The 24,618-nt window shown below is 45.6% G+C and overlaps 1 protein-coding gene across 2 annotated transcripts in view; it reads left to right on the forward strand.

The window, feature by feature from the left end:
• The window catches only part of plcl1 (phospholipase C like 1), a 69,704-nt gene extending 47,430 nt beyond the window's left edge, over positions 1–22,274 (forward strand). For both annotated transcript variants that reach the window (XM_010879988.5, XM_020054924.3), the window contains 9 exons: positions 4,144–4,218; positions 4,449–4,736; positions 4,874–5,161; positions 7,287–8,969; positions 13,413–13,775; positions 15,358–15,561; positions 16,093–16,168; positions 18,598–18,707; positions 18,837–22,274. In XM_010879988.5, the coding sequence (XP_010878290.2) occupies positions 4,144–4,218; positions 4,449–4,736; positions 4,874–5,161; positions 7,287–8,969; positions 13,413–13,775; positions 15,358–15,561; positions 16,093–16,168; positions 18,598–18,707; positions 18,837–18,998 (3,249 nt within the window). In that variant the 3' untranslated portion in view covers positions 18,999–22,274. The remainder of the gene's footprint in view (positions 1–4,143; positions 4,219–4,448; positions 4,737–4,873; positions 5,162–7,286; positions 8,970–13,412; positions 13,776–15,357; positions 15,562–16,092; positions 16,169–18,597; positions 18,708–18,836) is intronic.
• Positions 22,275–24,618: the final 2,344 nt, after the last annotated feature.

Here is a 24,618-nt window from a genome sequence, read left to right on the forward strand (position 1 = left end):
TCTCTGAGGATAGGAGATCAGTCTCTGAGGGTAGGAGATCTGTCTCTGAGGATAGGAGATCAGTCTCTGAGGGTAGGAGATCTGTGTGTGTTGGTGTTTTGTCTCTGTTAGTACAGGAACAATCTGAAGCTCAGGTTCCTTTACTGTGTATTATTGATCAAGCATGGATGTCAAGTTACACCAACCCTATCTGCTTACTCACCCACTCAGCACATGCATCCGCACACATGCACGCACGCACACACACACACACACGCACATACACACACACACACACACACACACTGAGAGCAAGCACACAGATACACATGAACACAAAGCACCACATATACAGTACCAGTCAAAAGTTTGGACACACTTACTTCAAGTGAATGAATTGTGTCTGTTTGTATGTGTGTCTGTTTGTATGTGTGTCTGTTTCCTGTCTCTGTACTTGATGGCTTCTTAAAGAACATGTGCCTTAAACCCTGGTGCCCAGCTCATGGTGATGAAGCCTGGTAAATAGTTAGATACAATACAACCAGACATTTCTACACAGCAGACCTACTGTAGCAGGCATACACACTGGACAGGGACACACTGCGATAACCTACAGTTAGACCAGCCTTCTGAAGCCACTGATTTTGAAGATGGTTGATAATGATAAACCGGATGATTCATTTGGCTTGCCGGCCCTGATGTCATCCTCAGCTCGGCCTCTTTGTAGCCCTGCGTCTGTACTCATCTGTAACTGTAGCAACGACTTGGCCGATGTCACCGCGGGTCGGTTCGGAGCAGTAGTTCTCACACCACAAGCTTTCTGCAATTTCCATAATGTAGTCAGGCCTCATTTATCAAAACAGCTTATGCTGAGATGCAGCTTTTAAAGGCAAACATTAGCCATCCTACTGTGACGGCCTGGTTTCCCAGTGAGGATGTGGACTTGGCCCATCAGCATGCTTGATGCTGGGGGGAGAAGGGACGTACACAGACAGAGATTGACTGAATAGTCTGATGTTTCAAAATGTTTTTCAGCGTTCAATTTGTTGTGAGGGTTCATGAATTGGCCATTGTTATGCAAATTATTTTTGGTCTCGCTGCCTTTACTCAGTAAACATATTTGAGGCCAAACAGAGACCCTTTAACCACGCTCCCCTGTTTCTCCAACTTCACCCACTTCATAAGTCACCATCATCATTATGATAGCAACTGGATGGACAATTCTTCTGACAGCATAACCAGTTTGACCAGCATCTGGCCAGTTTAGACCAGTATAAACCAGCATGAATTATTTTAGACCAGTGTAGACCAGCATAGACCAGCATGGAATATCTTAGACCAGCATGGACCAGTATAGATCAGCATGGACCAGTGTAGATCAGCATGGACCAGTATAGATCAACATGGACCAGTATAGATCAACATGGACCAGTATAGATCAGCATGGACCAGTATAGATCAGCATGGACCAGTGTAGATCAGCATGGACCAGTGTAGATCAGCATGGACCAGTGCAGACAGTATTCTTAGCTGGGAGGGTACAGTAGTATATGATGTAATATTTGTTGATGTTGTCAACCAGCAGTAGTAGGCCAGGAAGCCAGGATTTTTGGGGCTTTTGGGATATGAGGACAGAAATAGGCTAAAAGCTGAAAGGTCGCATACAATTCATATTTTAGTCACTGTCTTCTTCTCGCTATCTCTTCTCACTACCTTCCCAAACATGGATCAGGGTATTTATACAGAGCTGACAAGGCTCTTTTTTTCCATTGTCACACAGTAACACTCCTTCTGTTTCCCAGACCTAGGTTCAAATCATATTATAAATCATTCAAACACTTTATCTGGGTGGCCTTGATAGCTTGTGACTATGTCTTGGGTACATGCTTTAAATAGATGGTGGAAATGTCAGCGCAATAACAAAAGGCTGTACTGTCTGAATGTCTGTTTTCCCATCCGGCTGAGTGTCCCTCTGTCAGTCCGTCTACCCGTTAATGTAATATGACTTGATGATGACAGAGCTGTGGCTGATGTTGCAGGTAGACATCTATCAGAAACCACAATTGTTGTAACTCATTAAGTTATTTCAAACCATATTTTAAATGCTTTGGTAAAATGCATGGGGCACATTTGAGTCAGTGTATAAGAATGGTTAAAAAATACTTGTATTTCTTTCTGTTTTTTGAAGCACTATGTATGTTTCTTTTAATATGTACACTACCGTTTAAAAGTTTGGGCTCACCTATAAATGTCAGTGTTTTCCATGACAACATACATGAAATTTGAATAGGAAATATATCAAAATGAATAGGAAATATATCAAAATGAATAGGAAATATAATCGTTGACATGGTAAGAAATAATAAATCGTTGAAATTTCCTCTCCCATGCAAAGGCTACTGCTTACACCGCAGTGTGGATTCAGGAACACATAGGACCTTTTTGTATGTTTTTGACTGCTTTTGAAACGCCTTGAATTAAAGGTCAGCTGACAGGGGAGACAGAGAAAGAATGATGAAAGAGATTTAGAGAGAGAAAGAAAGAGTGAAAGGGATATGCAGGAAGGGAAACACAGAGAATGAAAGCTGCGGGATCCCCAATAGGGGAAGGAAGATATTATCTATGGACCTGTTGCATCAGTGCCAGTCCAGACAAAACTGTCTTCCTGCCTGTCACTCAGTCAACAGTCCCCTGGGGACAAACTCAGGATACTACAGCCATGTACACCACTGAGCCACAACACTGTGACCACCCGCAGGTGCTCTGGTGTCTTTCCATGCACATTCATTGGGCATTAGCATTGTTCTTTTTTATGTACCATTCATAGGCATATCACACATATTTTATTTAAAATATTCAATGCTTCTAACCACATTGTTCATATTCTCCGTTCTGCACTCTTTAAAATTGCTGCTAGTTTACATTATGTATATTATTGCTGTATTTATTCCTTCTTATTCCATAGATTCATTGTTCAGAATGACGCTGTGTTATTGGGTGCATTTGATAAATAGATTTTGAACTTGAACTCACAGGTGAATCTCCTAACAAGGGCACATGTCAGGTCTGGGTAGATTAGATGGTAAGTGAACAATCAGTTCTCGTAGTCAACGTGTTGGATGCAGGAGAAATGGGCAGGAGGAAAGACCTGGGTTACTTTGACAAGAGCCAAGTTGTTCTGGCCAGACGAGAAGGCTTTTGGAGTGCTCCCGGTCAGCAGTGGTGAGGACCTACCGACAATGTTCTGCTGGGAAACCCTGGGTCCAGGCATTAGTGTGATTGTCAATTTGACAGGTGCCACCCTCCTAAACATCATTGCTGACCAGGTACAGCCCTTCATGGCAATGGTGTTCCCCTGATAGCAGTGATCTCTTTCAGCAGAATAATGTGCCCTGCCACAATGCAAACATTGTTCGGGAATGGTTTGAGGAACATGATGAAGAGTTCAAGGTGTTGCCCTGGCCTCCAAATTCCCCAGATATTGATCCCATTGAGCATCTGTGGAATGTCCTGGACCAAGAAGTCCGATCCACAGTGCCAGATACCACAGGACACATTCTGGGGTCTTGTAGAGTCCATGCCTCGGCGGGTCGGTGCTGTTTAGGACCAACTGCGTAATTAGGCAGGTGGTCATAATGTTTTGGCTCATCAGTGTACACGTGTGTCTCAAGTGTGTTTTCTGTGTGCGTGTGTGTGTTTATGAAGGTGCATGTGTATGTACGAGTGTACATTTGTGTTTAACTACGGTCATCTGTTCTTGTGGGCCCCTTTCTCCCTAATCCTTGTCTCTGTGCACTGTGAATCAGCGCTCCACTGTATTACCTCAGAGAAAATGAAATGGCACAATCGATTTCCAGCTTTCTGAGCTCTTAGTTTACATTAGCAGACCTGTTATTTCAGGTGCCTGGCGCTGGAGGAGACAGTACAGCCGAGGTTACTAAAACATCATCACTCACAGGGATATTAGGGTCTAACTCGGTGGTTACACGTTGTTCCTGCTCCCCGTTCTTCTTCACATGGCCAGGTCTTTATTCCTTTTTAATTAAGTCGGTGGTTGTCACGGCTACCTGTAATTTTAGGTTCTTTAAGCTTTTACGTGAACGTGACCGTTAGACAGGACTTCTCTGCCTGTCTCACTCTCTGCTCTTCTCTGTTTTTACCCAGGATCCTTTACTGCACAAGGTGGCTGGAGGGCGGAAGAAGACCGTATCCTTCAGTAGCATGCCCTCTGAGAAGAAGGTTTGATTTTAGCTTCCATCTTAAACAAATTGAACACTTCCACATCTGTCGTCTGTATATATACATAAAAAAGATACCAACTGATTTGACTGGTTACTACTTCAGGTATTTTACATTCAATTAAATTCAGAACACATTCATTAGCATCTTAGACCAGGGAACACTAACAGGAAGTATGACGAGATTTAGACTTCCAGGAAACGAAGCTCTTCTTCTTCCCACCCCGCCAGGTGAGCAGCGCGGCCGACTGCCTCGCCTTCATGCAGGGCGGTTGCGAGCTCAAGAAGGTGCGTCCCAACTCCCGGGTCTACTGCCGCTTCTACACCCTGGACCAGGACCTCAGCTGCCTGCGCTGGGAGCCCTCGAAGAAGGACGGCGAGCGGGCCCGTCTGGACGTGACCAGCATCAGGGAGGTCAGGACGGGGAAGAGCACGGAGACCTTTCTCCATAACGGCACCACGGCGGAACACCTGGCGGAGGAGGCCGCCTTCTCCATCATTCACGGGGAGGACTACCAGGTAAAAGGGGAGTGACGCCCAGCTCCACCCGGAGCGGTGGTTGCCGCCTCGCCAACTCCTTTTGCAATCGTTGCGCCAAGGAGCCGAAAGGGGTAGGTGAGGAGGGTGAACCGTGATGGTGTCCTTGTCTTTCTCAGTCCCTAGACCTGGTGGCTCTCTCTGCCGACGTGGCCAACATCTGGGTGACGGGGCTGCGGTACCTGGTCTCCCACCCGACCGTCATCGGCCACGGAGGAGGCGCGGCGGGGGGTGGAGGTCTGGGAGATGGTGGCATCATAGGGGAGGCCAGTCTGGGCAGTAAGATGAGGAGCGATTGGTTGGCCGCAGAGTTCGCGGAGGTGGACGAGGACGGCAACGGGATCGTCGCGGAAGACACGGCCGTGGCAACCATCTGTAGGCTGTGTCCTGGCATCAAGGAGGCTAAGGTGTGTGTATGTGTGTGTGTGTGTAGTAATGTCGTCTTGAATACCGTCATGTTGTATCGTAGCATTTGTAAAGTCTATCCTGGGATCAGGGAAGTCAGGGTAAGAAGAAAGGACTAGGGTGGAGTTAGAATACATAGGAATGCTTTATGTTGTTGATGGTAGAAGATACAATTTAGAGATGCTGAAAGATAAGCCATTTATTCAATCAGTAATGCTCACTTTTCACTCAACTCTGATAAAAGCAACAGTTACTAAAACAGAATAGAATTAGATTAGAACAATGTTTCCATAGCTGGATATCTAATTTAAAGTGGGACATTGATATGTAGTCTTCATCATGATTCGGGACGGCTGTAGCAGTGATGTCATCCTAGTTCTTCCTGGTTCCTACTCATTACCCCTCCAAGTAAGAGTTCAAATGGCACACTTTGAGTGAAACACCTTGACACAACTTGGCTGAGAAAGAAAGGATATTTAAGTAGTAGAGATCATTTCAGCAAGGTAAGTAGGAGCAAGTCCATGTATTGATTTATAGGTTAAGAGTAAAACCTTAAAATCAGCCCTAACCCTAACAGGCAGCCAATGTAAGGATGCCAGGACAGGAGTAATGTGTTCAAATGTTTTTGTTCTAGTTAGGATTCTAGCAGCTGTGTGCAGCACTAATTGAATTTTATTTATTGATTTGTCAGGGTAACCGGAAAGAAGAGCATTGCAGTAATCTAGTCTAGAAGTAACAAAAGCATGGATTAGTTTTTCTGCATCAGTTTTTGATAGAAAGTTTCAGATTTTTGCAATGTTTCGAAGATGAAAATAAGCAACTCTTGAGACATATTTTATATGTTCTTCAAAGGAGAGGTCAGGGTCAAGGGTAACGCTGAGGTTTTTTACAGTTTTTTGGGATATGACCAAGCAGCCGTCGAGGTTCACAGTGAGATCTGCTAACAACGCTCTTTGTTTCTTGGGTCCTGTTCTTTGGCGATGCTGTATTGGCCATATACCACAAAAACCTGACATGCCTTATTCATAGTTCCAACCACCCTGTTTAAAATGTATTTAGACAGGGAATCTGATGACTGCTGATGACTCAGTACAGAACGTCAGCCCAGTATTAAAGTAAGCTGATATGTAGGCCACAGGACATTTTTGCAAAGATGGGCAAAGATATTCTGGGATATTCTTGGCACAGACAGTGTGAATGCAAGTTAGGAGTCAGATAGCAGCTGGAGATACTCAGATTAAATAGAGATCAGAGGTGTGTATGTGTGTTTATGTGTGTGTTCTGTATGTGTGTGTGTGTGTGTGTGTCTGTGTGGGTAGGTGTGTGTGTAGAGGTGTGTTTGTGTATGCACGGTCTCCGGCTCTACAGCAATCTGTCTAAATCAACCAACCTTTCCTGGTTTTCAATCCAGCTGTGAAATAGGTACAGCTGCCCATCTGTGTGTGTGTGTGTGTGTGTGTGCACATGTGTCTAGACACTCCTGCAGTCACTTTGGCGTGAAAGGGTAGGTGTTACATCGTGATTAAACCGGACACGCGCGCACGTCCACAAACATTAACATGGGTCAAAACATCGACCCAGAGATCAACACTGGATTGTCTTTCTTTATGCAGCGATAGATGGTACTGTCTGTGTGTTATCTGGGTAATAGTGTCTTCTAAATGGTTAAAATGGAAATGTACTCATTGTCTGTGTATTTGTTATGCAGCGGTTGCACGCCTCACATACGGTGACACGCCTGGGGGACTAAGCAGAGGGCTGTAATGGCTAGTTACATGACCAGTATAACAATCGGATGCCTTCTGGTGAAGAAGTGAACTCAAATGAATTTATATTAATTTATTCTATGGGCATCATGTACTGTCTCTCAATTATTCATATGATCTGCATAATCATTGGACCGCCCTGTTTAATCCTGCTGCTGTTATCTCTCTGCTGTGCCCCCCACGATCTTTCCTCTGTTTAATCCCTCATCCATTTTTCACGTCCTTTCCTCTGTCTCGTCCACAATCCCTTCCTCTGTCTTATACCGCATTCCTTTTCTGTTTCATCCCTTGTCCTTTTCTCCGTCTCATCCTCCCCGTTTCTCTTTTCCCTCTCATCCGCTCCATCTCTCCGTTCCTCCAGGTGCGTCTGAGGTTCAAGGAGATCCAGCGCAGCAAGGAGAAGCTGACGTCCCACGTGACACGCGAGGAGTTCCACGAGGCCTTCTGCGAGCTCTGCACTCGCCCGGATGTCTACTTCCTGTTGTTCCAGCTCTCCAAGGACCGCGAGTGTCTGGACGCCCAGGACCTTCGTCTCTTCCTGGAGACCGAGCAGGGCCTCTCCCTGGCCACGGCAGACGGCTGCCTGGAGTTGATCCGACGTTTCGAGCCGCCCGGTCCTGGGAAAGAGAGAGGCCTGCTGGGCCTGGATGGGTTTGCCCGCTACCTGCAGTCCCCAGAGTGCCAGCTGTTTGACATGGAACACCAGGGCGTGTGCCAGGACATGAGCCTGCCCCTCTCCCACTACTACATCAGTGCCTCCTATCGCTCCTATCTCCTGGAGGACCAGGTCCACGGGAGGGCCGATCTAGGGGGCCTGACCAGGGCCCTCCAGGCCGGCTGTCGGTGCCTGGAGCTGGGGGTGACGGACGGTCCGGAGGGGGAGCCTGTCCTGGGGGTGGACTGCGGCCCCGACGCCCACCGCCACCATCACCACCACCACCACCATCACAGCCCCGTCACCATCCGCAGTGCCCTGGAGGTGGTCAATAAGTATGCCTTCCTCACGTCGCCCTACCCTCTGCTGCTTTACCTGTGCCAGCGCTGCTCCCCATCCCAGCAGCGCACCCTGGCCCAGCACCTGAGGAAGGTCTTCTCCACCAGTCTGTACACCCCTGACCACCTGCCGGTCAGCCTGGGGGGGCGAGCAACCACCCTGCCCTCCCCGGAGCAGCTGAAGGGCCGGGTGCTGCTGGTGGGGAAGAAGCTACCCCCCGAAGAGGAGGGATCAGAAGGGGAGGTGTCCGAGGAGGACGAGGAGATTGGGGGAGGAGGGCCCTTGGCTGGTCGGCGAATGACCATTCCTGGGGAGGAGGAACTGGGCGTGGTTTTAGTGGTGCCCCCGCCCCCTCAGCCCCGGAGGCTCCGCCTCCGTCGTGAGCTCTCGGATCTGGTGGCCGTGGCTAGAACCGGAAGCCGGAGCTTCTACAACCACAGAGAAATAAGGAAGCAAGGACAGCAGCATTCCCCGCCCAGCACGCCCTCCACACCGGGAACGCCCTTACTGGAGTCGCCCTATTGGACGCTGTGCTCTCTGGGGGAGGGAGAGGCGGGCCGGCTGGCCAGTGAGAGCCCGGAGGACCTAGTGAGCTTCACCAAGCGCACCCTGACTCGTGTACGGCCCAGCTCGGTGCGTTTGGACTCCTCCAACCCCAACCCTCAGGGCTACTGGAAGGGTGGGGTCCAGCTAGTGGCCCTCAACCAGCAGACCCCTGGGGCCATGCTGGACCTCCATAGGGGACGCTACAGCCAGAATGGAGGGTGTGGCTTTGTTCTGCGCCCGGGGGTCATGAGAGACGAGGTGTCCTACTTCAGCGCTGTGACCCAGGGCTGTGTGCCGGGAGTACCCCCTCAGACCCTGAGGTTGAAGGTGATCAGCGCCCACAACTTGCCCAAACCGCAGGGCGCCGGAGCTAAAGGAGAAGTTATAGATCCATATGTGGTTCTGGAGCTGCATGGGGTGCCGGCGGACTGTGCTGAGCAACGGACCAGGACGGCGGCGCAGAACCAGGATGATCCGCTGTTTGATGAGACCTTTGAGTTTCAGGTGAGAGTTCAGTAAAACCCACAAATACATCTGAGCGTTCAGCCACAGCCACTAACGTGTGTCATAGCTGAGTTAGAGCATGGTCCACACACACACACGCACGCATGCACACACACAGATAATATGTTCCCAACAGACAAAAATCCTGATATTATAATTTCATTGCGTTTCACCTAGACTGATCATGGACTGTGCTTTTGCAGAAAACTCTTGGTTACATAAGGATACATGACAGTATTATTTCTATAGGCTGAGCCTTTTCAGCTCCCAAGGACTAGAAACGCCACAGTAGTATTCCTTTCTCAATTGTCATTCCCATAGTGTCAGACCAACAGGCATTGTAGGAGATTTAGCCAGGTAGACAGTCGGTCAAGGCTTCTAAAAAAGACTGTGTGGTCATGTTGAAGGTGTGAACGGACAGGGAGCGGTTGGGGAGAGAGTAGGGCCATGGTGCTTCCCTTGAGCCATTCCCTTGGGCCATTCTTTACCTCACGTTCAACCTCTAACCATGGTTTTATGTTATGAGAATAACTGTTGGGAGTTACCCAAGACAGAAAAAAATAAGTTCACAGAGAAGAAAGCAACTACAGCGGTAGAGGTCTGTTTAGTTCATTAGACTTGTGGCCTGTAACCTAAGGCTTGGAGACTGGGGGGTAATGTGGCATGACTCCACACACACACACACACACACAGACTGCCGTGCCGGTTGGCTGGTTGTGTGTGTCAGGCCCCGCCCGCTCTCATAAGTCTTAATCATTGCCTGCTAGAACCAGAGAGCTGTCAAGTCCAGACCCTTGGCACTGGTCTGCTCACACGAACATGCACAGATTGGCAAGCGTCACTGTTTTTGTTTGTAACGGTCAGTTGACTGTGTCTGACCTGACACAACAGCACGCAAACTTCTAGCGAGACTAACAACAAGGAGGAAGAGCTGGGCTGCTGCCATGTGTCCATGAAGCAGCTGCAAGAGGAGAATAAGAGATGAAACACTGATTGAAAACAGACACTATAAGTTGCTGATGTGTTTGAAAATATTGTTGCATGTACCCACAATGTGAATACTGCATGTCATTATCGCAATTTCAATATGAATTTGATAATTGTGTAGCCTTATTGCACGCACACACACACACACAATTGGCAGGAAGCCGACATATTTAAAGTTGTCTCTAGGAATACATAGTGCCCTATTTGGCAGGAAGCCGACATATATAGTCGTCTCTAGGAATACATAGTGCCCTATTTGGCAGGATGCTGCTGACATGGAGTACTGAGCAGAAGTCTAAGGCCACTGAAAAAATGGAGCAAAGCTATTTATTTGGACAGTTAGCATTTATTTGCTTTCAAACACTATATAACATTTATACCAAATAACAAATAACAATGTCTTATATGGTATCCAGCCATCTCCCAAGATATCAATTACCTACCAAGAAAGTTTTGTAAATTGCTCCTGAGGTATTTCTGTGCCTTATTTTGACAGGAATGTGTGGAAAGATAGAGGGGAGAGGTTTTGCTGGTTTTGCTGAAAGAGCAGTGGACCAGATTCAAAATCACACTGCAGTGCACGTGTCACAGGCATTGGTCCAGACCAGTCGAACAAACAAGGCCACAATTATCTTTATATTGTGTTGATGTTTAATTATACTTATTCTAATGTTATTTAGTGCCCAGATAAATAGTTGTAAAGAATGCTGTCATGTAGCTTTTGCACAATACTGTATATAATGTCCTTTCTAGGAACACAGGGTGGACTCAAAGTAGAAAGCCACCCACCACTTTCCCTCTGAGGATTACCCATCAGGACCGGATGCAGTTTTGATTGCAATCTTAAATGCAGGTCCAATTTACAAAAACTTGCCCCCTTGGTCCTTTAAGCAGCTTTGAGGGTACGGTGAACCACTTTGTTCACTTGCCAGGTTTATATTACCCAGAATTCAATGCTAACCGTATCTATAGCCAATGGCTGCAAAATGTAAAAAAAAAAGTTAATTAACACAACTAGATTTTTGTAACCTAATTGGCCAGACTCCTTGAAAGCTGTGTAGCTAGTTAGAGTGAAACTGGTCTCTGTTCCTTTAGACTTAGCCTCTTTATTTATGAAGCATAACACCCCATCTCGCTCTTTAAACTACCCCTCAGCACAGTGCCCATGTTATAGGATGCAACTGAACGTAGACACGCACACACAAGATTACTTCTTTTTTGCTGACCTGTGTAAGTAGAGCCAGCCCAGAAGAGTGAATGTCTCATAGTGAGTGACTGACTGACTGAGTGACCCTTGTTAAATAGCGTAGTGGTTAGAGAAGCGAACCTGCAAACTATAGGTCCCGCGTTTGGATTTCCTCACAGTCAAAGCAAAGCATGCATTAGGATTCTTTCTGAATAGACAAAAACCTTCACGGTTATATTTCAACTGTTTCTGGTGGATCTTTGAAGTATGCATCCGTGCATGCTTTTAGGGGTAATATAGACTTTATCAAATGTTAAGTATATCACTGTAGTGTAGTGGTTTAAGGCGCAGCCTCACATGTGGGAGACCTGGTTTCGAATCCAGTGAGGGCAACTACATTTATCACTTTTAATTGCGGGCCGGCTGAATTAGGCTTGCCTGGTTCCTTTTCTGGTTTCCATTCAAAAACCTCTCTAAACCTATACATAACCTTACTGTAAATATTCCAAATTAAATTACCTTGTAATTGGTTTTAATTCAAATAACTCAGAACACTAAACCTAACCCCAAACCGTAGAAAAGGATGTACATTTGACCTGATTTTGTTATCCGAATAGTATATTGCTTTTTTCTGTCATTTGCACATGACTGAATTCTGTGTTGAATTGCATTTCAAGCAGCGTCCCTACTTTTTAGAAATGGGGTTGTTAATTAGTATAGTCTTAAAAAGCATTTTGAAAAGCAGAATTTGTAGTACACACTTGATTGGTCGAGACAGACACAGTTTTGTTTTTTTATTTTTATGGGGACCTGAGACCTAACCCTATACAAATCCATATTCCCTTTTCCCGAGTCTTAAGCCTTACTCTCCTCAAAAACCATAACCTAAATAATCCCATTTCTAAAACAATGCCTAGTTGAACATTTTCCCTAAATCTAACCGCTAAGTCGGAAATCTAATTTTCCCTAGTGCATATCTTCGTGGGGACACAACCTCACACACATACACACGCTCACATACACACTCACTTCCACCATTTCTCCTTTTGGCCCCTTTCCTCTATAAGCATCCATTTGGGATTCTGAACTACTTCAGGGAAGCTAAACTACTGTCTGGGCTCACTTAAAGTGACAGAGTCTCTAGTCCCTCATCCATTAACCACATCCCTGTGGCTCTCCCTCTAAATGCAGACTTTACCCCTCCTACAGTTCAAACCGGTGTGATATAAGACAACGTCACACGTCCTCTGGAAGCCAGGGGCTAAGCTGCCGAGTAAGGTCTTCATTGTTCTGTGAACATTGTACCCGGTACATAAGACAGACTTGATCGCTAAATTAAAATGTGAGACATATAGACATATACAGACCCACACTAAGACGTACATCTGTCCTCGGGAACGCACGCCTCTAGCTGTTTGGTTCCTGTCGCTAAGAGCCCGAGGACTGCATGGTGCTAACTCATGATGAGATACACAGACACACACACTGACACACACACTGACACACACTTGGCTCCAGTGGTTTTCTTGGCCAGGTCTACTGTGTAAACACAGCGATGGGTTTGTGACAGATAGTCCATCTCCTTCTTCCTCTATAATCTCTGGGCTTCCCACCAAACACATTATTAACACTGGGGGGGGTTCAGAAACTGACCGGGGTGGGGGTTGGTGTAACTTTGGGTTTGTGTGTGTCTGTGTTGTTTTGCGTCGCTACAGGTGTCTTCCAATTATTCTCTCAGTGTGGTTTTTCTGTGTGTTCGTCCACCTGCGGGACCAATGTGTGCCTTGTGTCATTGAAAATGAACTGCTGTCTGTGTCGTCCCTCACAATGAATATGTAAACACACTCCCACGGCCGTCGTCCTGCTGCTAGAGTGTGCCTCACTGTTCCTTCCCTTAGTTAATGTTTTCCACGCCATGTGCTCGACGAGTTATTCCAATATATGTGTCTGATTAAAACTGTTTGTACTAACGCCACCTGTTGTGAATATCTGATTGTGTGTGTGTGTGTGTTTGTGTGTGTGTGACTGATATTATGATGTGCCTTGGGTGATAATAACGGGCATGTGAATGAGTGAAGACGCACGGCTTGTTGATTTCTCACTGTCTCCACATATTGAGGTGACAGTGAGATAATGTCCATGTGGAAACACCTTAACATGCTTTCAGAAGCAACAGCAGAACCTGTGTTCTACGGAGACCTCTGACGTGTTCCGGTCTTTTCATCCGTCGTATTTCCTGGACTCGTGTTTTCACGGTTTCCCGTTTCCAGGTGAACATGCCGGAGCTGGCCCTCCTCCGCTTTGTGGTGTTGGACGACGACTACATCGGAGACGACTTCATTGGACAGTACACCGTGGCCTTCGAGTGCCTTCAGCCGGGCTACCGCAATGTGCCCCTCCTGGGTCTGGCGGGAGATCTCCTGCCTCACGCCAGCCTGTTCGTCCACGTCGCCGTGACCAACAGACGTGGTGGGGGCAAGGCCCAGAGGAGGGGCCTCTCCGTGAGGAGAGCCGTGCGGCGGGGGCGGGAGTACGTGACCCTACGGCACACGGGTATTAAGACTCTGGATGACACGTTCCGCCTCGCTAGCGCCCCACTCAGGGAGGCCACAGACCTGCGGGAAGATGCCCAGGTGAGAGTGGTCAGAGGTTGAAGTTTCACATACCGTATTATAAAAAACACACTTTATTCCATTTACTGCAGTCTGGCTCACTTTATTCTGTTTACTGGAGTCTATTAAATGTACTGTAGTCTAGCTCACTCTATTGCATTTACTGTAGTCTGGCTTGTTCTATTCCATTTCTTGTAGTCTGGCTCACTCTATTCCATTTACTATAGTCTGGCTCACTATATTCCATTTACTATTTTTCTAGCTCACTCTATTCCGTTAACTGTAGTCTGGCTCTCTTCTCCTTAGGGATTTCCCATAATTCTTAGGAGTCCCATACACATTTTAAATTTCACATTTTAGATGCATTTTAGGATTACAAAACAATTTGTGAATGTATATGGAATATATAATATTACAAATGTTTATAAAACACATTATAATTCACATGTGTCTAGAGATTGAAGAGTCATGAAAATTATTATTTCAGTCACTGAAATAATAATTTAAAGAATGATCAACCAATACTTCAATGAATAGACAACCAAGATAACCAAATGTGTCAAAGTACATTTCGAAAATAAACAAATGCATTTGGATCCCTTTCCTAGCCTGTACACATAGTGTCAGTGATGCCAGGTTCCATACAGCCAGTGTTTAAATAGCACCTGTAAAGCAGGAGTCTTGGAGGATTGTAAGTTGAGATTACATCGATTATATAACTGCTGAAATCAGATGCTACCTGTGAGTTGTCTACGGGGTGAACTTTATGAGCGATGGAGCCAGAGAGATCGGAGAGAGATAGGAAGTTATATAAAGAGGAGGGGAGAGAGAGATAAATTGATATAAGGAGGGAGGGGGATGAAGAGAGGGAAGCTGGAGGAGGATTACACAGTATGCTATAAATACCGGAGGAGAGATCGCATAGACTGGGTTACAGCACGGACAAGCTGATCTCCACATACACTACCTTTTTCTGTCACACACACAATTCAATCTGTCGTTTCCCTCTCGAACACAAACAAACTTATTGACTTGCTCCCTCTTTGTCTTGCTCTTCGCCTCTCTCTGCCATGTGTCCATCTGTGTTCTCATCTGTTATCATTTAGCATTTGTGTCTTCGCCCACCCACCCACTCACACATACACCAAATTGACCCCCCCCGCCCCTCCGCCCCCCACCACACACAACAGAGGCAAACAGACACACTAATGTAATCCTCTCCCGTGTGCTGTGATAGTTACCAGTGTGTGTTCTCATCCAGTTGCAGCGCTGCCAGGTGTTCTGGCCGTGTGTCAGATGGAGGCCTCTGAAAGAGCCTAGTATTTTCTCTCTCCTTCCCAAACACTTGAGGCATTACAGTACATGTTTATCATGGAGCCATTCGTGCCCACTATCCTTTAATGAGCAGCCTGCAAGTAGCCTTCAGGTATCACAAGAATCCTCGCCCGATTTAGAACGACCCGATTCTGACCGCAGTGCTCTTATGTACTCACAGACTACAGAAGTGCTGTGTTTTAATTTGTGCTTGTCTTCTATTTGTCGTTGGGAGTTTACGGCTGATCTGATGTCGGGAATTCCCCCCGCCCTCTCCTTTTCCTTTCAGAGTGCCAGCGTGACTTTCAAGGAGCAGTGTGGGCTCCCCCCGGTGGCCAAGTTGAAGCAGTGCATCCAGAGCCTGGCCACACGGCTGCAGACCCCAGAGGGGCCCCCTGGGGCCTGCATGACTCTGAAGGACGGGTACCCCCACCTGGAAGCCCTGGGCAGCGTCTCAGACGCCACTCGCAAACTACTAAGCCACTATGATACAGTAGGGAACTCATGTAGCGTGTTGGGGAGGGGGTTCGTTGTGACAGAATCAGTCCTACAAACTCTCCATCTCTACCAGACCTCCTCGCTTGCCTCTCTCCCTGTCCTCCACCTTTCCATCCTCCATCTTAGAGACATCTGTTCTTAACCGGAGGGATTTAACTGCAGGGTCATAAATCCCGTTGTTGCTTTTCTTTGTCAGAAAGCTTTTTTCCTGAACTTTTATTATAAAACATGTTGATGTGCCGTCCTTTCAGCCAGTATCTCTGTGTGCTTTTGTCTTTGAGAGTCAGTCGGGCCATCTGTCTATTTATTGATCTACATCTGTTGGTCTCTGTCTGTTTGTCCATGTCTGTTTCTGTGTGTGTGTGTGTCTGTCTGTCTGCGTCTGTGTGTGTCTGTTTCTGTGTATGTCTGTCTGTCTGTCTCTGTGTGTGTCTGTTTCTGTGTCTGTATGTGTGTATGTCTGTCTGTCTATGTGTGTCTGTCTGTATCTGTCCATAGGATCCTTTACTATCTCTCCTTCTTCCAGATGATCTCTGCCCAGAGACAGCTGATAGAGAATGCAGGCGCTGTGCAGGAGAGGATCGCCCAGGTGCAGAGAGAAGGTGAGAGGACGCATGAATGAAGTTGAAGGGAAAGTAGGATGGAACACATATGTCAAGGAGGGAATGGAAAAACAGGACACATTTCAAACCAGTAACTAACTGGTTTACTGTGGAGTGGTCTGCTGAAGTGGGATTTGAAAGCCCCGTCTAGTGGTGTTATTTATGCTTTAACGATTAGGATCCAGATGAACTGCAAGCCTACTGTATAGAATACCTGGGGACTCATTTGTGTGGGTGTGACACAAATCTGCATGTAAAACGTTTGATCATTCTATGCATAGTGGGGGATTTATCAATGTGAACGTTGACTTGAGAATGTTCATATGTTTACCCACATGACCATAGGCACACCCACATGACCATAGGCACACCCACATGACCATAGCCACACCCACATGACCATAGGCACACCCACATGACCATAGGCACACCCACATGACCATAGGCACCGGGCCAAGTGGTGGAATGAGGCAACTGCTTCTGAAATGTTTACTAGTTGGTGTGGACAAAATCATTTTGGAAATGTGTGAATGACATTTTCTGAACATTTTATTTTTTAAATGTAAATGGGAGGCATATTCTCTGATGTAAGATTTACAATATGTTGCATTTCAGAGAGCATGTTGTTAGAGACAGGTTTGACATTTGCAGTGTCTCAGCATATATCATTTTGATGTTTTCTTTCCCAGAATATTTTTTTAGAGACACAAGATAAGATAAAATGCCACTCCAGCGCCTCCAACTGCCACCCCCACTTTAGTTTACTGCAACAGGCCTTTTCAAAAGGTTGTTGTCAGTCTGATATCTCACCTAGGATGCGCTAGTGAATAAATACCAGCAAAACCGAGAAGTTCATAGACATTTCATATACTGTTGCTCAACAGGTCGGAGTCAAGAGGAGTTTATTTATATGCCATTCATGGGTTTCCCCAAACGATCTGAGGAATAGGCATCTCCCAGATCAACATGAAAGCCATGAATATTATATGAATAGAACATTCCACTCAGTTTGCTGGTGATACTGTATGAGTACCTAGGTGGAACGCATGCAGAACGTGACCTAGGCAGGTGGAACGCATGCAGAACGTGACCTAGGCAGGTGGAACGCATGCAGAACGTGACCTAGGCAGGTGGAACGCATGCAGAACGTGACCTAGGCAGGTGGAATGCATGCAGAACGTGACCTAGGCAGGTGGAACGCATGCAGAACGTGACCTAGGCAGGTGGAACGCATGCAGAACGTGACATAGGCAGGTGGAACGCATGACTGCAGAACCACGATGATGGCATTTGTTCAGGTTACGTGTAGGAGCTGCTGAGGATGGGATGCCTGTTGGTGATTGTTCAATACTTTTTAAAGAATATATAAGTATACTTTTAACCACATATTTCCCAGTGCTAAAGACACTTAAATTGTCTTCTCTCTATGTTGTACTAGTCTGTGGTGCAACAACAGAGCAAGCATACAATATTGGCATGGAATCAACACTATAGGACCTATAGGACAGTATGTCAATTTAAGAAAAATCTTAATTTATAGGGGATATATGGTTTAACCATATATGGTAAATTAGAGACATGTAAATGGCCACGGTCATGCGCGAGCAAAAAAACAAGTGGTATTTATCAAATCAGAATTTTCTATCGGTGTATTAAAAATGCTTGTATGATTGTTTGATAAATCCCAGTTTTTCTATGCATATGCACATTCATAAATCCATTCGTAGGTCTACATTTAAGATGGTTTCTACAAAATATTGAACATGGTTCTGATTTACTGGTTTTTGATGACCCAGTCCCTGTTGGGAGAGAGATCTGCTGACTCTCCAGTGAGAAATAGAGAGGAAAATAATTGGCTTTCATTAACCACAGCTATTGACATGAAGCAACTCCAGACATCAGTGTTGCCAACGAGCCAATGTCCTGCCTTAAAACGTGTGTTGGATACAGCTGGTGATAATGTTTACTAAAGTGACATGGTTAGAATGACGTAATGTGAAGTGACATAATGACAGTAACAAATTCATAATAGTAATGTCATAGGAGTTCAATAAAATAGCATCAAACGTTTTAACAACAATGTGATCATCTAAAATGCATTTTAGTGATGGATGTGGTATACCAATGGTATTCACATTTGTCCATCAAAGCCAGGTCTACTCCAGTGAAGGTGATTCGGTCATTTGTCCATCAAAGCCAGGTCTACTCCAGTGAAGGTGATTCGGTCATTTGTCCATCAAAGCCAGGTCTACTCCAGTGAAGGTGATTCTGTCATTTTAGGCCGGGCGGGTCAGATTCAAAGCAACGCTGCAGGAGTTCATGTGCAACAGAGGCATCGGCTTAGCCCGCCGGATCACCCTTAGCAACTAGCTCTGATTACATCAAACTAAAAGTAATCTGTAACTTTGTCTTCTGTCCCATCTTCTCAGGAATGGAGTTCCATGAGGACCTGCCCAGGCTTGGAGACAAGGAGGGGCTGAAGGGACGAAAGCAGAGCAAAGCCCTAGAGAGTTTCACCTGGAACATTACTGTGCTCAAGGTGAACACACACACACAAAATACAATGAACTTGACACAACATTTTCCTGTCACTGAGCTGAAAATTGCCTTGAAGAGAAAGTTCTTTTTCACTCCTTCTCTCGCTCCCCCTTTCGCTCTTCCTCTCCAGGGTCAGTGTGATCTGCTACGCAGTGCCAAGGCAGACTCACTGGATGCTCTGAGGCAGTTGGCCCTGGCCTGTGAAGCCTGTGGCTTCACCTCCTCCGGTCCCTCTGACCTCTACACCTCCCACGGCAGGAGAGGCAGCACCCATGGCAACGGACGGATCTGACACAGCCCCCACCAAACAGAGGGGGGTGGGGTGGTGGGTGGGGGGGTTGGCATCTGGAATGGTCTAGACCCGACTGAAGCCCAGAGCCAAACTACAGTATTTATCCAGTAGAGTGAGGCTGCTGAAGAATGGTTGCAGTCATTTGACAGCCTTACTTTGTGTTCATTAGGGAAAGAGTATTTTTTTGTTTTTACAAAACACAAATGTTCTTATGTTTTGCACAAAGACACTTGTGCTTCTTTCACCTTGAACATAACGTTCTTACAATGTCTTTCTGATGGAAAGAGACGGAGAAGGAAAAATGTTTTCTCTATGTTTTTTCTCCTTAAAAAAGGAGTTCCGACCTTGAAGAAGCCTTGTTCAGAGGTATGACTTGTGAATACTGCTGACTTTATGTTAAAGTTCTCCAAGTGTTTTGGGACAAGAGGTCCGCGACGTTCTTATGGACAGCGGCTCACAACGAGTGTCTGTTCTGCTCTACTGAACCGAGCCAGCCTGCCTGAACTCTTCATCCCTCCGCTTACACCCCCCCCCCCCGACCCTCGGCCCATGGAGAGTCTTGAATTAATAGCCTCTTGTTGACCCCTCCCAGCATCCTCCGCCCTGCCGGTCATTCGAGGCGGATGTGTTCTACACGACTTTTGCCTCAGGCCACTAGCTCTCCGATCATGGTGTCAGTTGACTTGGGCTGACGCTGCCTCAACATCACAGGAAACCTGAAAAACACCTGTCATGTTGACTCGCAGTAATTGCTACAAAAGAAGTTTTAGATTGAATGATTGTGTGTTTCCTACCATTTGGACATGACTGGGATGTCCACTTTGCTGTGAGGTAGTTCAAGGTTTTTACCTCAACATCCCCTAGCAAAACTGATATACTCTAATAACTCCCAAAATAGCATGTTCAAAGTGCCAGTTAGCTCTGTTCTTAGGCCTGCCTTCCTTAGAGGACTGTGGGATGTAGATTCCACAGTTTTTCCAGTGTTAACATTGTGGTATCGGTTTGCTTGTTATTTAACGGCTTTCTCACTGTAACACCAATCACTCTCTCTCAGTTGTGGGTGGTGTCATCTTAAATAGGAGGGCAGGCCCAGAATCCTTCAGATCTCTCTACCTGTCCTACTGCCTTTGAACCAAACACAGAGAGCGACAACACAACAAAACTTCCCCCAGCACGAGTACGAGTCGGCTTTCAGAGGGGACCTTACAATACAGGGTTAAGATGTAGTGAATGTAGTATTCCCTAGTGGCCTCCAGCAAAGCACAGGGCCTCCTGGGACTCGAAGGTAAAAATAGCGCCTGACAAGCAACACAACATTTTGAACTCCTCTTTTACTGTTATTTAACCAGGCACTTTCATTAAGAACCAGTTCTTATTTACAGCAACGACCTGTTACAGGGTGTAAACGACAGTTAACGGTCTTGCTCAGAGAACCACATAGCTTTGACTTTGGTGGTAGGGGGATTCATCACCATTGTATCCTTTACCAGCCCACGTCAAACATCTGTGGCCAACTGGTGGAGCATGGTAATTGGAATGGCAGGATTACAGGTTCGCCCATACTTACACTCATTACTGTAAGTTGCTTTAGATTTGCTTAATATTCATATTTTATATAGTCTTTATTTTACATCTTCTGAAATGCTTTATTGTATTCAACACCTCAGTTCATATCCTCTCCTCGTGTTCACGTCTCTCTCATTCCACCCTCAATATAACATGTCGGCCTACTGTTCGTACTCACCTCCTCCCTCCCTTTCTTTTCTCCTCTATCCTCCTCCCTCCCTTCCCCTTCTGCTCCCCCCCCCCCCCCCCCATCTCTCTCTCGCTCTCCTCACTGTCGTGCCTGTTATGTGTCGTTGGGCGTGTACGCAGCCGTCGGCCAGAGGCTGTATTCTTGGGTTCCTCTCTGAGCAAGGGCTCCTGGATGTGTTACAGTGCTGTTACAGTGACTCATTTAGACAGGAGTACATGAGATGACCTACAGAATACCCAGCCTGCTAGCTGGTGTGGGTGTGTGTTCATGTGCTTGTTGGGCCAAAACGTATTAATGTGTGCGTGTGGGTTTGTTTGTAATGAAAGCGCGTGTCTGTGGGTGTTTGTGTAATAGAACGGGCTGAACGTGTGCGTGCGTGTGTGTGTGTGTGTGTGTGTTTGCGTCAATTTGAGTGATCGTGCGTGTCTGCACCTGCAGTGTTTCTTAATTAACTGGAGTGGAGGGAGAAGCACAACAGGGTATCTTATAAATAACATTGTGACTCACTGTACTGGAAGCTAAGCTCAGAAAAAATATCAGCGGTTCTCCCTTACCGCCCTCCTCTCTGCCCCACTAACACACACGGACCCTGGCCCACTGTGTTATTAAAGGCCAGCTTTAGAGTAAAGCCTCTGTATTAGCTTGCTATCCTGGTTAACATGGCCGTGTAACGTGACAAGTGGCATAATGTCGGGGGGGGTGCAGGGCCGTAGTTACAGTGGATGATACAGAGATCATCGTGGGAGCATTAAACCGACCAGGCAGGCCGTTTATTATGGCCCATCGACCTACAGGCCAAGCCTCTGTGTGAGCCTCTAATGTGCATTTAAATAGGAGGACAAATACATTGTGTCTCTGAAATTTGACAGGTACGCCCGTAACTAAACAGGCTGCCTGCCTGATACAGGACAAACAGACACAGTGTTACTAAAATGGCTGTGTAACCAATTGCTCACCTGGTGTGTTGATGTTGTTTGCAGTGTTGAGAATAATCCTCTGATGTTACAGCGTTCTGGTCCGCACTATGGTGCTGTTCCTCCCGATAACGTAGTAACTCTCTTTAACCTGTGTGTCTTAAACCATAAACCTATACATGGTGTGACTTACCGTTGTCATGGTGACGTGTGTGAGCTACGTCCACTTCTGCCACCCTATTCCCAACATAGTCCGTTATGTTAGTAATGTAGATTGAAATACTATATAGGGAATAGAGAGCCATTTGGGACACAACTTAAGTCTGTCTGTGTCTGCTATCCTTTCTGAAAGACCGCTCAAACAACTGTTCCGTTGGCGTACACGTGTCACTAAATGTTGTGTTTGTGAAAAGAAATATATATTAAAAAAAATAGTATTTATTGAAGGTGATGATGAGTGTGTTAAAAAAAAAAAGATAAAAATTAAATTAAATGGACCTCGCTTTTATTTTGAAAAGCTAGTTTGTTTTCTATCTGATTAACCAATGTAACAGTTGTGCCCTAAGTAACAGTTGTACCCTGACTAAATAAATATTTTACTGACCATCCAGTCGCCTTGTCTTCTTTCTGCACTTTGTCCCTCTAATCATTAGCGAGTAGTCACATCGGTTTTCTCTAAACATGAAACTTTTGCTTAGGAAAGGAGGAAAGAAACATTGTGTTTGGAAAGCACTGGTCTTCATTGTAATTGTCTGTAGTTCAGTCCCTATGGATGGAAAGATCGGACTTTTCCCCAATACTGCCAGTAGGTGGAGGTGTTTTTCAAAAGTCAGGTATAATTAATTGGAAGTTCACGTACTTGGCTTGCAGTGGGCACATTTGTCGGTCTGTCAGCGTGTTTCCCTCTAGGTGGAGATATCGTCACAGCAAAAAAATATGCACATCGTGTCGCAGTCATTTTTATGAAGAATTATTTTGTGCAAATAAATGAAAAAACAATTCATAGTGTAAATCATTTCCCACAATGAAAATAAATTGCACAATACTTAAATTCCACATACACAAGCTTATACAGAGTTGGAGTGATTACAGAATAATTAACATTTCAAAAGGTAGGAGCCTATAGATTCTTTAAAAAAAATCAACATGTTAATCGACCAGGGCCTTGTCAGAGTTGAAGATGGAGTAGAAGGAACAAATCAATCTACCACAGTGACTTCACTTAAACACACCCCGCCCCCCCGTCCCCCCAGTCCCGGACTACGTCCCAGGTCTCGGGAGGTTGTGTAGCAGCAGATGGGAGGTGATGGAACTCTGTGGTAGCAGAGCAGGAGACATGACAGGTCTGTCAGTTCTTAATGCAGGGAGAACATCTGGCTGCCGCTGCTCACCCCTTCAGTACCACTACACACACAAGATGCATAACCCATCACGAGCTAAACCTCCGGGCACCCTGGTAGTCTTAGCCTGAGGCCAGTAGGGGGCATGGTGTGGCCAAGGCCTTAGACATCACTGGGAGAGCTTGTTTAGAAATAGTCCCCTCGTTTTATGAAAATAAGGGAATAAGGAAGTGTAATGGCGTTTAATTATCCCACACTGCTTCAGTGCTTAAAAGCTATTCACTCAAATCAATTAATCAACCACATTCATTTTGTAAAGGCCTTTGTTGTCACAAAGTGCTTTTCCAGAAACCCCAGCCTGAAACCCCAGCCTGAAACCCCAAAGAGCAAAAAGAAATTGATACACAGTGGCTAGGAAAAACTCCCTAGTAGGGTCAGAACTTAACTAGCCGTGCCTGATGAAGATTGTATGAGTACATAATATGGTTTAAGGCCACATCAGTGTCTTTGTATGTTCAGATAACCAGCAGGTCCATAAATACACGTGGGCTATGTTAACTGGACAACCAGGTGGAAAAGGAGAGGAACAACCAGGTGGGCCGTGTCAACCAGACAACCAGGTGGTCCAAAATTACTTTAGATATAGTATGCTTAGTTGCAGTAGAAACATCTCATACAATTATGTTTTGGGATGAATGTATTAGGGTTGCATTTTAAGAATAATTTGTATTCAAATATAAATGTTATTTCTATACAAAAATACCTGCTTTGTAAATATACAAGTTGCAAATTTTACTGAATGGGTAAGATACATCTTATTTATTTATTTATTTTTACAGAAAGGCAAATAAAATGTTTTTTTTGGAAAAATAAGTGCGTTTTCTTCATCTTTTGTTTTAGGTTCATGATAAATTATTTGCTGCTGTGTAACGCTTTATTCCATAATTTCGTCTTGGGGACAAAAGGAACCCACTGGGTAACTTCTTAGCAAAGGACGTTGTAAAGACGTAGGAAATCTGTTTTTCTTATTGAAAAGACGTTGAAAAAACGTCTCAAATTATTTTTCTCAGTAGGGAACTGATGTATGTATGTTGATAGCGTTAAGATGGAGAAGCGCCTCAGACACAGCGCTATTAAAGCGGCCGTTTATTTTTGCTCGCGTCACGCTTCCGCGAAGAGAACCACTTGTGGTTTAATTACAGGCTTCCTGAAGAAGCAATTTCACCATGATTGAGGAATGGAAAAAAGATCACCCCTTAAGAGACTGTAAATTGCATCTTATTTGTCTCTCTTTTAAGTACAACAAAAGATACACGGACAATAGCGCCGCATGTTTCTCCCGTAGCGCAATGACCAATTACCAGATCCATTATCTGGGCTGTATTAAGCTGGCATTGAGGAGTGTCGGGAGGCTTTGATTGAGAAGTTTCTCCGATGAAGTTTCCTTCTAAACAGTGGTTGAAAAACTGTTGAACTTTGTCATGTTAACCTCCTTATCAGGCTTGATCACTTACGGTCTCTCCTAACACATTCCCGTTTCCATAGTTCTTCGGAAAGTTGATGAATGTTAATGATAAGACTGGAATGATATTTTCCCTCACACTAGACCA

Source organism: Esox lucius, chromosome 16, assembly GCF_011004845.1.
Source record: "Esox lucius isolate fEsoLuc1 chromosome 16, fEsoLuc1.pri, whole genome shotgun sequence".
Taxonomy (NCBI): domain Eukaryota; kingdom Metazoa; phylum Chordata; class Actinopteri; order Esociformes; family Esocidae; genus Esox; species Esox lucius.